Source organism: Oncorhynchus kisutch, linkage group LG10 (assembly GCF_002021735.2).
Source record: "Oncorhynchus kisutch isolate 150728-3 linkage group LG10, Okis_V2, whole genome shotgun sequence".
Lineage (NCBI taxonomy): Eukaryota > Metazoa > Chordata > Actinopteri > Salmoniformes > Salmonidae > Oncorhynchus > Oncorhynchus kisutch.
Window position 1 is genome coordinate 44,004,015 of NC_034183.2, and position 14,281 is coordinate 44,018,295.

At 43.2% G+C, this 14,281-nt stretch overlaps 1 protein-coding gene across 1 annotated transcript in view; it reads left to right on the top strand.

Moving 5' to 3' along the window:
• The first annotated feature begins 1,551 nt into the window (after nucleotides 1–1,551).
• Nucleotides 1,552–14,281, top strand: part of LOC109897228 (discs large homolog 1-like protein) — a 221,195-nt gene continuing 208,465 nt past the window's right edge. The window contains exon 1 of the mRNA XM_031833735.1: nucleotides 1,552–2,156. Within this exon, the coding sequence (XP_031689595.1) occupies nucleotides 2,055–2,156 (102 nt within the window). The 5' untranslated portion in view covers nucleotides 1,552–2,054. The remainder of the gene's footprint in view (nucleotides 2,157–14,281) is intronic.

Consider the following 14,281-nt stretch of genomic DNA (forward strand, 5'->3'; position numbering starts at 1 on the left):
TACTGACAGCTGTCAGGGTTCAGGACTTGACAGGCAAAAAGGTTTATTCGCTTTTCTGACAGTTCTTATCTTGATGTCACCAATGATGTTTCATGATTGAGGGTAATCTGTACACATCTTGTTTTTCTGTTGTCTTTCCTGCCTTGTTAAAGCAGCCAAATACTCTACAGAAAATGACCGTGGTGATGAATCAACTAGTTTTAGGCACTGTTGTCATGCAGTTTGGGGTAGCCACTTGGTTGCTGTTGTCAGAAGAATTAATGTGGTGGTCTTCCAACATGGCCGCCAGGACACGTTGTACATCAACTGCAAGCCCTCGATTCCTCTTTGATTTAGAAGATACTGTTGCACAAACAACGTGAAGATTTAAGTCTACACCATCACTGGTATTACCAGGCTGTTAACCAGGTAACTAGCAATTAGCATTAGTGGCTAACCTAAATTTAGGCCAAACTTTCTAAGAAAAGAGAAACTAGCTGTTTGCAGGTGTAAGAGAAACACAAACGAATGGTGTAATTATAGAACACTAGGGGATTTATATTAAGAAGCAAAGTGAAAACAGCATCATTGTTATCAACATTGTTGCATGTGCTGCATTGACCATGGAGACTGGACTCAAGTGTCTCGTGGTTGAGGGACAACAATACCAGTATATCGTCAATACCAGTATATCGTAAAATACGGTATATCGCCCAGCCCCATGTAGAAATAAAAATGTTCAGCCTCTTAGGAGGCTCCTTAAGTCTTGTAACTTTCTGCAGGGTTTAACTCCAAGGTGCTCTGCTGGCATGTACTTGCACATTTCCGTAACTTGAGTTACTCTGGCTAAGGCTAGGTCTAGGTTTAGCTCCCTAGGGGTAGCTGAACATGTTTAACTACACCAAGGTTGTGTGCACAATTTGTTTGGGTCTACTATGTCTTTGCAGTCCTCTCCCTCTCCCTCTCCATCCTTCTCTTTCTCCTTTCTACTCTTCGGGCTTCCAGTGTGTGCTATAGGGAGAGGTTCATTTCACTATGAGTGTGCTGCTTTGATATGCTCTTGGGCAGCAGCGGGTTGTAGAGTGGATAGGTTTCCCTTGACTGCTGAGATCACATCTCCCTTTCCTGGGTAACTTTCTCCTCTCCTCTCTTGTTCAGTTTGTTTGTTTGGTCAGTCCTGTCCACTGGTCTGTGTAATGAGCCCCTTCCGCTCATCTACCCTCTCTCCTCTCCTCTCTGTTCCTCTCCTCTGTTGTTCAGTGTGTTTGTTTGGTCAGTCCTGTCCACTGGGCTGTGCAATAAGCCCCTCCCCCTCATATACAGTCTCTCTCTCTCTCTTTGCTTGCTGCCCATGTTTGTGTTTTTGTGTGTGTGTGTGTGTGTGTGTGTGTTTGTGTGTGTGTGTGTGTGTGAGTGCACAAGTCATGGCAGAGCCTCCACTGCAGCAGGTGGAGAGGTAGTGATGGAATGAGTGGAAACGCAGGATGAGCGAGAACACACACGGTCCCCCCCCACCTCCTTCCACATCCACCCTCCTGGCCCAGGGCTCTCTTTCGCTCTCCCTCTCTCCGCCACCATGGTTCTTCCCTCTCTCTCTCTCTCTGAGCTCATTGATCTGACTGCCTCAACGCAAAGCGCGAGTCAGCCGAGCAGAGAGCGAGGGAACGAGAGAGAAGTAGAGTGAGAGGCACAGACACAGCCTTTGATAGCTGAGCTGTGAGCTGGGCTCACAGAGAGAGAACTGGGACTGCTGTGCTGTGTACTAAGTAAGGAGAGAGACGGGGGAGACGGAAGGACAGAGACTGACGGAGGGAGGGAGAGGACGAGAGACTGCCTCTACCTTTGACTGCCTACAAGGATTATGAGGATGGTGGTTGTGATGAAGAAGAGACAGGGGGAGCAGGCTGGAGGCAGGAAGAGCCAGGACTGACAGACCAAAAGAGTGACAGACTGACAGTTGTACAGAGGGTTCCTGGCTCGGGGGTGGGGAGGGTGGGGGGTGGGGGTGTGCAGAGAGAGAGAGAGAGAGAGAGAGAGAGAAACCATGATGGAGGTGCCCAGGCACTGACAACACTATGACACCCAGCATCAAGCACTCGGATTGTTTTACACCAATGTTGTGCCACTGTAAAGTAGCATGCACCAACAGCACCATCTCGCTTATGTTCGGATGCAAGGTAGGAGACAAGCACACGCACACGCACACACACACACACACACACACACACACACACACACACACACACACACACACACACACACACACACACACACACACACACACACACACACACACACACGCACACTGTCTGAATACTCTCAGTAATGTAGGGAAGCATGGATGAATGGTGGTCAGTATTTGTTTAAATGTGTGTGTGAGTAAGAGGGAGTCTCTGTGTAATATACTGTAATAGTCAGCCAGATGGGATCTGTGTGTAATATTTGCCATGTGTGTAAAAGAGAAGAGAGAAAGAGATAATTGGAACGAGAGAAAGGGAAAGAGAGAGAGGGAGAAAAAGATGGTGTGACAGAGGGAGAAAGAGAAATGGAGGAAGAGTTGACCCAAACAGAGCTGTGTTAACCCAAACAGAGCTGACGCACATGCTCCAACAACTCTCGTTAGGCTGCTCAGTCTGTGAGCAGAAGGAATCACCGTGTGTGTGTGTGTGTCTGTGTGTGCATGTATGTGTGTGTGTGTTAAGACCCTCATAGCTTTTAAGATCACATCAAGCATAAATAATGTTTGTATTTCCTCTCTGTGCCTTCACACACGCACACACTAGTGATGTGCTCACTTTAAGAAGCTCAAATTGTTAATCTGGTTGGAGTTTAGTCATGTTTTTCTGGCCACGCTAGACTGAAGCTGAATCCTGACACACTGACATATGACAGCCTCTGTGTGTGTGTGTGTGTGTGTGTGTGTGATTAGCTGTTTTTGAGTCTGCTGCATCAAGTCAAGCAGACACAGAGAATGTATCACTCCCAATGTCCTCGCCAAACCAAGTACGCATGTACTGTAGGATGCTTGCTGCATCATAATTAACATGTCATAATATTGATGCACATAAAGCATGCTACCATGCCGTCAGTAGCGCCTCTTAAAATCATCCAAAACAATTATTCTCCATCTTATATGTTTTGCTGCCTTCCTATCGTTCTGTCTGTCTCCTATTTCTGTACATGTTTGTGGTTTTGTGTGTGTGTCCTCCCTGTGTTGTCATCCGCTTTAGAAAACTCACACAGTAAACCAAACAGCTACTTCAGCTGATTACGCAACAACCTCTCGCTCTGTTCCTCTCCTCTGGGGGGTTCCCTGCCTCCCCCATCCCTCCTCCTCACCCCTCTCACTGTCTTATGTCATAACACTCCAGCTAAAGCACTCTGGCTAAAGGCATCAGCATGGTTCAGTTCGGCTGGCGCCTAGTCGAACTTGGCTAGGCGAACCAAACGAGTGTGCTCACATACTCCCTTAAAAGACCTTTGCTTGAGAAATGAGAAAAAGCAGCAGTGGTACTGTTTGTCCATTTTGAGAAGCTGTTGCCTGTATACACTTCCTTAAAATAGTAGAAATAAGCAAAGATAACTCAAGAAATCGGTCATTAACCTGTTGAGTGTAGGGGGCAGTATTTTGATGTTTGGATGAAACACATACCCAAATGAAACTGCCTATTTCTCAGGCCCAGAATCTAGAATATGCATATAATTGTCAGATTAGGATAGAAAACACTCTAAAGTTTCCCAAACTGTCAAAATATTGTCTGTGAGTATAACAGAACTGATATTGCAGGCAAAAACCTGAGGAAAATCCAACCAGGAAGTGTCAAAGAGAAATGAATCTCCCTGTTCCATTGCATGCCTTCCCTCTATTTAAAGGGATATCAACCAGATTCCTTTCCCTATGGCTTCCACATGGTGTGAACAGTCTTTAGACATAGTTTCAGGCTTTTATTCTGAAAAATTTGCGAGAATGATCACATCGCGTCAGTGGATGGTTGGGTGCCAGCAGAGTTTTGCATGCGCAAAAGCTTGGAGCAGACATTTTCTCTCTCTCTCCTATTGAAAAAGCTACAGTCTGGTTGAAATATTATCAACCTGAGGATTGATTATTAAAAACGTTTGACATGTTTCTACGAACTTTACGGATACTATTTGGAATTTCCGTCTGCCCCGTCGTGACCGCTCGAGCATGTGGATTTCTGAACATAACGCGCCAACCAAATGGAGGTATTTTGGATATAAAAATAATCTTTATGGAACAAAAGGAACATTTATTGTGTAACTGAGAGTCTCGTGAGTGCAAACATCCGAAGATCATCATAGGTATTCGATTCATTTTATTGCTTTTCTGACTTTCGTGACCAATCTACTTTGCTGCTAGCTGTTTGTAATGTTTTGTCTACATAAACGCTTGGTATGCTTTTGCCGAAAAGCTTTTTTGAAATCTGACATGCCAGGTGGATTAACAACAAGCTAAACTGTGTTTTGCTATATTGCATTTGTGATTTCATGAAAACATTTTTTTTTTGTAATTTAATTTGAATTTGGCGCTCTGCAATTCAGCAGATGTTGACTAAAATGATCCCGCTAAAGGGATGGGTGTGCCAAGATGTTAATTTGGACTTTTTTGCCAAGGAGATCTTAGTTGCATAATTTTACATCCAACTAAGATTGTTGGTGCAGTATTTGTCATTGAAAAAAATTTCATGAAAACGAGTTGTCTCTCGTTGAACGACAACAAAGACTTTATTGACGAATCCCTACTATTGACCAATCACAGACGAAGAGGCACAGACCTTTGCTACTGACTTCAGCTTGTCTCAAATAAATGTGCCCGAACTATCGAAAAAACTCTTACTGAAGTCCAAAACAAACAAAAAACATCACAATGTGGTCATAATATATGCACAAACTCTTCTGAACTGTTTCTGCTGGGAAGCATGCGGATGCCTTAATTAACACACTCGCCTCGCTCTACACTGGAGAAAATGATCTCTCATAAGTATTAGTAGGAAGGCAGGCCAGTACAGTGGACTGGTGGTTTTATTTATGTGAGTCTAACTCTTTGTTTCCCAACTGTTTCAGTGAAGAAATGACCTCCCATAGCAGAGTGATTACCAGAGCTGTGTGGGTAGGATCAATTCAGTGTTAGGCTTGGTCTCTGAAATCTAACTGGTAGGGTAGAGCTGAGCAAGGCAGTGTAGTGCAGACCAGAGTACATGTTCATGTAATGCTCTGTACGTAATTGGCTGCTGGGTTGGCGTATGTATATGGGAAGGCTCAGGCTGGGTTGGTGTATAAGGGAAGGCTCAGGATGGGAGTTTGGCTTTTAGAGGAAACGTCAGCCATGGGAGAGGGAGAGACTGTTAGCGGCTGAGGTTCACCTGAATATGGAATTGCTGAAGACAAGTAACTTAATTAATAGATGAGCCGAGAGACTAAACTCTTCTGTCTGGGTGTCCTCTGTCTGCTGCTGGAGGTTTCTAAATAAATCACAATTATTCAGTGACTGCAGGTTTACTCTTCCCTCTTCCTCCTCCTCCCGTCTCATTGCTGTCAGTGTGTAGAGAGATTGGGAGGGGAGCTACTGCTCAGAGCGAACAGAGCTGGAGATGAAGAACAGCGCAGAGAGAAGAGACAGTTCGATCCATTGCCCATTTCTTCCGTTCCACCAACTCCTCCATGGCTTCAACTGTACAGCTCTACAGGAAACAAACTGAGGCCATTCACTGAAACCAACTTACTGAACTGGGGTGTATGCAGAAAAAAGCTGTGTGTGCCTGTGTCGGTGAAATGTGTGTGCGTACACATGTATCTACAGAACATGCATATGCATGTACAGTCGAAGTCTACATACACCTTAGCCAAATACACTTAAACTCAGTATTTCACAATTCCTGACATTTAATCCTAGTAAAAATGCACTGTCTTAGCGCTAGTTGGGATCACCACTTTATTTTAAGAATGTGAAATGTCAGAATAATAGTATAGAGAATTATTTATTTCAGCTTTTATTTCATCACATTCCCAGTGGGTCAGAATTTGACATACACTCAATTAGTATGTGGTAGCATTGCCTTTAAATTGTTTAATTTGGGTCAAACGTTTCGGTTAGCCTTCCACAAGCTTCCCACAATAAGTTGGTTGAATATTGGCCCATTCCTCCTGACAGAGCTGGTGTAACTGAGTCAGGTTTGTAGGCCTCCTTGCTCGCACATGCTTTTCCAGTTCTGCCCACACATTTTCTATAGGATTGAGGTCAGGGCCACTTAAGGATCGAACCCTTTTTTTCAATTTTCGCCTAAAATGACATACCCACATCTAACTGCCTGTAGCTCAGGACCTGAAGCAAGGATATGTATATTCTTGATACCATTTGAAAGGAAACACTTTGAAGTTTGTGGAAATGTGAAATTATTGTAGGAGAATATAATACATTATATCTGGTAAGAGATAATACAAAGAAAAAAACAACTGTTGCTTTTTTTGTTCCATCATCTTTGAAATGCAAGAGATAGGCAATTATCTGATTTAGGACTAGGCACAATTTAGATGTTGGCCACTAGGTGACAGCAGTGTATGGGCAAAGTTTTAGACTGATCCAATGAACCATTGTATTTCTGATCAAAATGTTGTATCAAGTCTTTTTTTCACCTTTATTTAACTAGGCAAGTCAGTTAAGAACAAATTCTTGTTTTCAATGACAGCCTAGGAACAGTGGGTTAACTGCCTGTTCAGGGGCAGAACGCGTTGTACCTTGTCAGCTTGGGGATGTGAACTTGCAACCTTTCATTTACTAGTCCAACGCTCTAACCACTAGGCTACCCTGCCACCCCAGTCTGCCCAAATATGCCTAATTAGTCAATATATACATGTTTCAAGTACATAAATGTGCACTCTCCTCAAACAATAGCATGGCATGTTTTCACTGTAATAGCTATTGTAAATTGGAGAGTGCAGTTAGATTAACAAAAATGTAAGCTTTCTGCCCATATAAGATATGTCTATGTCCTAGGAAATTTTCTTCTTACTTACAACGTCATGCTAATCATATTAGCACACATTAGCTCAATTGTCCTGAAGGTGGGACACCGATCAGTAGAGATCTTTAAGAGCTTGAGGCCATTCTACTGCCAATGTTTGTCTATGAAGATTGCATGGCTGTATGCTCGATTTTATACACCTGTCAGCAACGGGTGTGGCTGAAATAGCCGAATTTGAAGGAGTGTATAGTGTAGCTGCCATCTGATGGGCCTACCTACCGTACTGTACAGATCCCCCAGCATGCGTGTGCAATGGCAGAGTGGTACAACCTGCCATGTGGCATCCTGTCAAACAGCTAACCACCCACTCAGATGCTCTCAGGTTGTAGCTATAGCAAATCATGATACAAACTGAGCAGGCTACAAACAGACGTACCACTTCTATTCTGTCCTTTGTGAGTCTAGCTGGGCTTGTTATGCCAGCCTATGTGACTGTGTGTGAGAGGCAGGGGCAGAAATAGGCAGGGTTTGCACGTGTGTGTGTGTGTGTATATGAGAGAGAGAGAGAGATCTGAGGGGGGCGTCCCATAGCCAGAAGGGTACTGAAGGCCTCTCTCTCCTCTCCCTCAATCTCCAGTCACGCAGCCCAAACCAGCCCTGGCACAATGACTCAAAACCTCACACATCATGTCTGCTCCAGTCCTTACACTCTACTGCATGACACTAATTTACATAAGAGCCTGAGCCTCCCACTCAAACATAGGTATATATATATGGCTTGTTTCCCCGGTCCTCGAGGTACAGCACACATTACAAGTGAGTGAGTGAGGCAAATCCGGAGAGAGGAGTGAGAGGAGAGGAGGAAAAGTGAAAATGGATAGAGAAGGAGAAGATAAGAGAATGAGATGATTAGCAGCATCTGATGTGAGGCTCATTACGGAAGCCAAGAGACAAGGGTTTTTGCTTGCCTGAGATAGAGTATCTCATGATAAGCTGTAGATCACACTATTTACCAAGAGTTTTCATCTTTATTTTTCGTAACTGTCGACTTATATTACCACAAATGGATGCTGGCACTAAGACCGCACTCAATGAGCTTCATATGGCCATAAGCAAACAGGAAAATGCTCATGCAGAGTTTGGCGCTCCTAGTTGTCAGGGACTTTAATGCAGGGAAAATCAAATCTGTTTTACACATTTCTACCAGCATGTTAAATGTGCAATCAGAAGGAAAAACAACTCTAGACCACTTTTACTCCACACACAGAGACATGTACAAAGCTCTCCCTCGCCCTCCATTTGGCATATCTGACCATACAGTAGTTCTATATTCCTGATTCCTGCTTACAAAGAAAAACGAAAGCATGAAGCACCAGTGACTCGGTCAATAAGAAAGTGGTCAGATGAAGCAGATGCTAAGCTACAGGACTCTTTTGCTAGCACAGACTGGAATATGTTCTGGGAATTATTCGATGACATTGAGGAGTACATCGCATCACTCACTGGCTTCATCAATAATTGCATTGATGATGTCATCCCCACAGTCACTGTACGTACCCCAACCAGAAGCCATGGATTACAGACAACATCTGTCCTGAGCTAAAGGGTAGAGCTGTCGCTTTCAAGGATGTTGGACTCTAACCAAGTAGCTTATAAGAAATTCTGCTATGCCCTCTGACGAACCATTAAACAGGAAAAGGGTCAATACAGGACTAAGATCGAATAGTACTACACCGACTCCGAACGCTCATCGGATGTAGCAGGGCTTGCAAACTATTACAGACTACAAAGGGAGGCACAGCCGCGAGCTGCTCAGTGACACGAGCCTACCAGACGAGATAAACTACTTCTATGCTCGCTTCGAGGCATTTAAATCTGAAGCATGCATGAGAGCATCAGCAGTTATGGACGACTGTGTGATCACGCTCTCTGTAGACGATGTGAGTAAGAACTTTAAACAGGTCAACATTCACAAGGCTGCAGGGCCAGACGGATTACCAGGACGTGTACTCTGAGCAAGCGCTGACCAACCGGCATGTGTCTTCACTGATATTTTCAAACTGTCCCTAACTGAGTCTGTAATACCAACATGTTTCAAACAGACCACCATAGTCACAGTTGCCGATGACACAACAGCCTGATCACCAACAATGATGAGACAGACTATAGCAGGGGTGTGCAACTCCAGTCCTCGGGGGCCTGATTTTTTTCAAATTGCATTCTAAACTGAAGATAATGATTAGGTGATTATTGGAGTCAGGTGTGTGTTAGCTGGGGTTGGGGTAAAACTGTGAAACCAATCGGGCCCCAGAGGACTGGAATTGCCCACCCCTGGCCTATAAGGAGGAGGTCAGAGACCTGGCTGTGAGGTGCCAGGACAACAACCTCTCCCTCAACATGATCAAGACAAAGGAGATGATTGTGCAAAAGGAGATGATACAGGAAAAGGAGGACCGAGCGTCGACGGGGCAGCAGTGAAGCAGGTTGAGAACTTCAAGTTCCTTGGTGTCCACATCACCAACAAACTATCATGTCATGAAGAGTCGTGAAGAGGGCACGACAAAGCCTATTCCCCCCCCAGGAGACTTGGGGGAATTTGGCATGGGTCCTCAGATCCGCAAAAGGTTCTACAGCTGCACCATCGAGAGCATCCTGATGGGTTGTGTCACTGCCTGGTATGGCAACTGCTCGGCCTCCAACCACGAGGCACTACAGAGGGTAGTGCATATGGCCCAGTACATCACTGGGGACAAGCTTCCCGCCATCCAGGACCTCTATTCCAGGCAGTGTCAGAGGAAGGCCCTAAAAATTGTCAAAGACCCCAGCCGCCCTAGTCATAGACTGTTCTCTCTGCTATCGTACGGCAAGCGGTACCGGAGTGCCAAGTCTAGGCTTCTTAACAGCTTCCACCCCATACGACTCTTGAACTGCTAATCAAAAGGCTACCCAGACCACTCTTATATGCTGTTGCTACTCTCTGTTTATTATCTATGCATGGTCACTTTAACTCTACCTACATGTACATATTACCTCAATTACCTCGACTAACTGGTGCCCTCGCACATTGACTCTGTACTGGTACCCCCAATATCTAGCCTCTTATTTTGTTTTAACTTATCAATTTTTTACTTAACACGTTTTTCTTCTTAACTTCTTAGCATTGTTGGTTAAGGGCTTGTAAATAAGCATTTCACTGTATGGTGTTGTATGTGACAAATAACATTTGATTTGACAAATGACATTCTAGACGATTCTGTGCTCCCAACTTTGTGGCAATAGTTTGGGTATGGTCCTTTCCTGTTTCAGCATGACAATCGCCCCATGCAGAAAGCGAGGTCCATACCTAAATGGTTTGTCGAGATCGGTGACCTCACCCCAACGAACACCTTTGGGATGAATTGGAACGCCTACTGCGAGCCAGGTCTAATAGCCCAACATCAGTGCCCAAACGCACTAATGCTCTTATGGCTGAATGGAAGTCCCCACAGCAATGTTCCTACATCTAGTGGAAAGGTACAACACCAAACTGCAGTCAGGTCAAGACCCTGGTGAGGACAACGAGCATGCAGATGAGCTTCCCTGAGACGGTTTCTGACAGTTTGTGCAAAAGTTATTTGGTTGTGCAAACCCAGTTTCATCAACTGTCCAGGTGGCTGGTCTCAGACAATCCCCCAGGTGAAGAAGCCGGATGTGGAGGTCCTGGGCTGGCGTGGATACAAGTGGTCTGAGGTTTTGAAACTGAGTGGATTTCCCTAAATTCTCTAAAATGATGTTGGAGGAGACTTATGGAAGAGAAATTAACATTCAATTGTCTGGCAACAGCTCTGGTCGACATTCCTGCAGTCAGCATGCCAATTGCATGCTCCCTCATCTTGAGACATCTGTGGCATTGTGTTGTGTGACAAAACTGCACAATTCTGAGTGTCCTTTTATTGTCCCCAGCACAAGTTGCACCTTTTTAATGATCATTATTGTTTAATCAGCTTCTTGATATGCAACACCTGTCAGGTGGATGGATTATCTTTGCAAATGATAAATGCTCATTTAACATCTTGACGCACCTATCCCGACAAGCGGGATCATTTTCATCAACATCCGCTGAATTGCAGAGCTCCAAATTCAAATTGAATTACTAAAAATATTTAATTGTCATGAAATCACAAGTGCAATATAGCAAAACACAGCTTAGTCTGTTGTTAATCCACCGGGCGTGTCAGGTTTCAAAATAGCTTTTCGGCAAAAGCATACCAAGCGTTTATGTAAGGACATCTCTCTCAGCAGACAAAACATTGCAAACAGCTAGCAGCAAAGTAGATTGGTCACGAAATTCAGAAAAGCAATCAAATGAATTGCTTACCTTTGATGATCTTCAGATGTTTGCACTCACGAGACTCCCAGTTACACAATAAATGTTCCTTTTGTTCCATAAAGATTATTTTATATCCAATTGGTCCATTTGGTTGGCGCGTTATGTTCAGAAATCTACAGCTCGAGCGGTCACGACGGGGCAGACAAAAACTCCAAATAGTATCCGGAAAATTCGTAGAAACATGTCAAATGTTTTTTATAATCAATCCCCAGGTTGTTTTTACAATATATAATCGATAATATTTCAACCAGACTGTAGCTTCTTCAATAGGAGAGAGAGAGAAAATGTCTGCTCCACTCTGTTGGTGCATGCAAAACGCTGCTGGCACCCAGCCATCCAATGACGCAATGTGATTTTTCATTTTTCAGAATAAAAGCCTGAAACTATGTCTAAAGACTTCACACCATGAGGAAGCCATAGGTAAAGGAATCTGGTTGATATCCCTTTAAATGGAGGGAAAGCATGCAATGGAACAGAGAGCTTTCAGGAAAAATAGCACTTCCTGGTTGGATTTTCCTCAGGTTTTTGCCTGCAATATCAGTTCTGTTATACTCACAGACAATATTTTGACAGTTTTGGAAACATTAGAGTGTTTTCTATCCTAATCTGACAATTATATGCATATTCTAGATTATGGCCTGAGAAATAGGCAGTTTCATTTGGGTACGATTTTCATCAAAACATCAAAATACTGCCCCCTACACTCAACAAATAAACAAGGATTCAAGCAAATTTGCGCACAACATTTGAGATAAATAAGCTTTTGATGCATATGGAACATTTCTAGGATCTTTTATTTCAGCTCATGAAACATGGGACCAACACTTTACATGCTAAGTTTATAATTTGGTTCAGTATGTATATATATTTCTGAACGACTCTTCAGGTTTGTTTGAGTGCCTTGTCAATGAAGTCTCTCTTTTCTCTCTTGTTCTTCGAGCACATATTCATTAGGCCTAGTTGATAAGTGAGCATAGTTTGCGACCAATGTTTTATATTAATACACTAGATGACTAACAGGGGGTGCTGTTTTTAAACACCCATGCCTCCATCTTGGGACTCTCCCACCATTGTAAAGAATTATTTTGTAAGCTGTAGAAATGTATTTATTAAAGGAATACTTTGGGATTTTGGCAATTAAGCCCTTTATCTAATTCCATAGAGTCAATGAACTCATGGATACCATTTTTATGTCTGCATCCAGTATGAAGGATGATATAGGTAGTTTCGCAAGCCAATGCTAATTAGCATTCGCGCAATGACTGGAAGTCTATGGTATCTGCTAGCATGCTAGCAGTTACCATAGACTTCCAATCTTTGCACTAATGCTATATATGTATATAGAAAAACATTTTCTTTAAAGTATAATTTTTTTAAAGTTCTAACGTTACTGTCCCCACTACAACAACAAAATGTTTAAATACATGTCATTTTTATTTAATTGAAGTACTGTATAATTCCATTAAATCCTATGGAGGACTGCTCCTTCTGAGGAGTGCCAATACGTCCGACCAGTGGCTTCAAAGCCTCTCATTGGCAAATACATAGCATCAGCAAGCCAGGGTTCGTGTACATCATTGTTTGCAACTCATCAATTCATTCATTCATTCAGTCATGAGAATGCATGTTTAGGCCTATGCCAGGCAGTGTGATAGCTTTATAAATCAACTCCAGCACCCCTGATGAATAGAAGCGTGAGAACTTCCCATTCCATTCTCTCTCATCTAATCCTTAAGGCATTCGCATGCTTCCCATCTTCCCATCGGTCTTCGGCAGAGGGTTTTTCCGGCTGTTCGTGCACATCTTTTTTTCTTGAAGCAAGTCAAAGTTCGGTAGCTGGAGTCTTTGCCCATTTGTCGGTGATTGGTCAACTGTAGGAATTCTTCAATTAAGTGTTTATTGTCATTCAACGAGAGATCGTTTTCATGCACATTTTTCACTTGAGTAATACTGATGTAAAATTGCGCGACTAAGATCTCCTCTGCAAAAAAATCCAAAATTTATGACAGATTTCTTAAGTTATCTTTGACTAATTTGGACTATTTTGAGGAAGTGTATACCAGCTACGACGTCTGATGATGGACAAACAGCACTATTTTGTCTCATTTTTCAAAGTGAAGATATTTTAAGGAAGTATGTGAGCACACTTGATCGGTTCGGGCTAGGTGCCAGCCAAACTGAAGCATGCGGAAGGCTTTAGTCTGGGTAACACGTAATGCTCAGCTTCTGGCTCAGCTCCTGACTTCAGTCTGCAATGAGTCGGCACAATGCATCGATAATGAAGGGGGCTGTGCTTTTACTGTTTGGCTCTCCGATGTGATTCTCACTCAAACACGCACAGCAACATACAGCCCCTGAGCCCCACCCCTTTACATTACAACAAATCTAAAAATTACATTTTTTTTCAGCTAGGTTATGCACACACTCTTTCACACACAGATGTACAGTCTAACACAGTGGTATTTCCACTTTTTCAGCGGGGACACACCACCCCATATCTCTTCCACACAACCACACATTTCTACATCAACAAATAACCTTAAATTAATTACATTTTCATCTCTCTATTCAAAATGAAGAGAACCAATGAATACATTTACTCAATAGCATTTTATTTTTCAATGTTTTTTGATATTATACTTTTTTATGTGCAGAACCCACTGCAATTGCCAGCGACTCCAACTTTGAATGCAGCTGCTCTAACAATGGAATGAACATTATCTCACAAAGCTACAGTATCAGGAGCACCAGTCTGCTTGTGATAATGATGAAGCAGAATGTAAACAGCTCAACTGAGCATACACATTCACATTCAAACATTAAGTAATTTAGCAGTAGTACACATCCCAGACCTGATGTACTGTATCTTTGTGGGGTGTGTGAATATACCAGGGCATAGTACTGCTGTTTGGGCCCTCTGCTCTAAACCGGATTAGTACTGTGAGCTCACTGA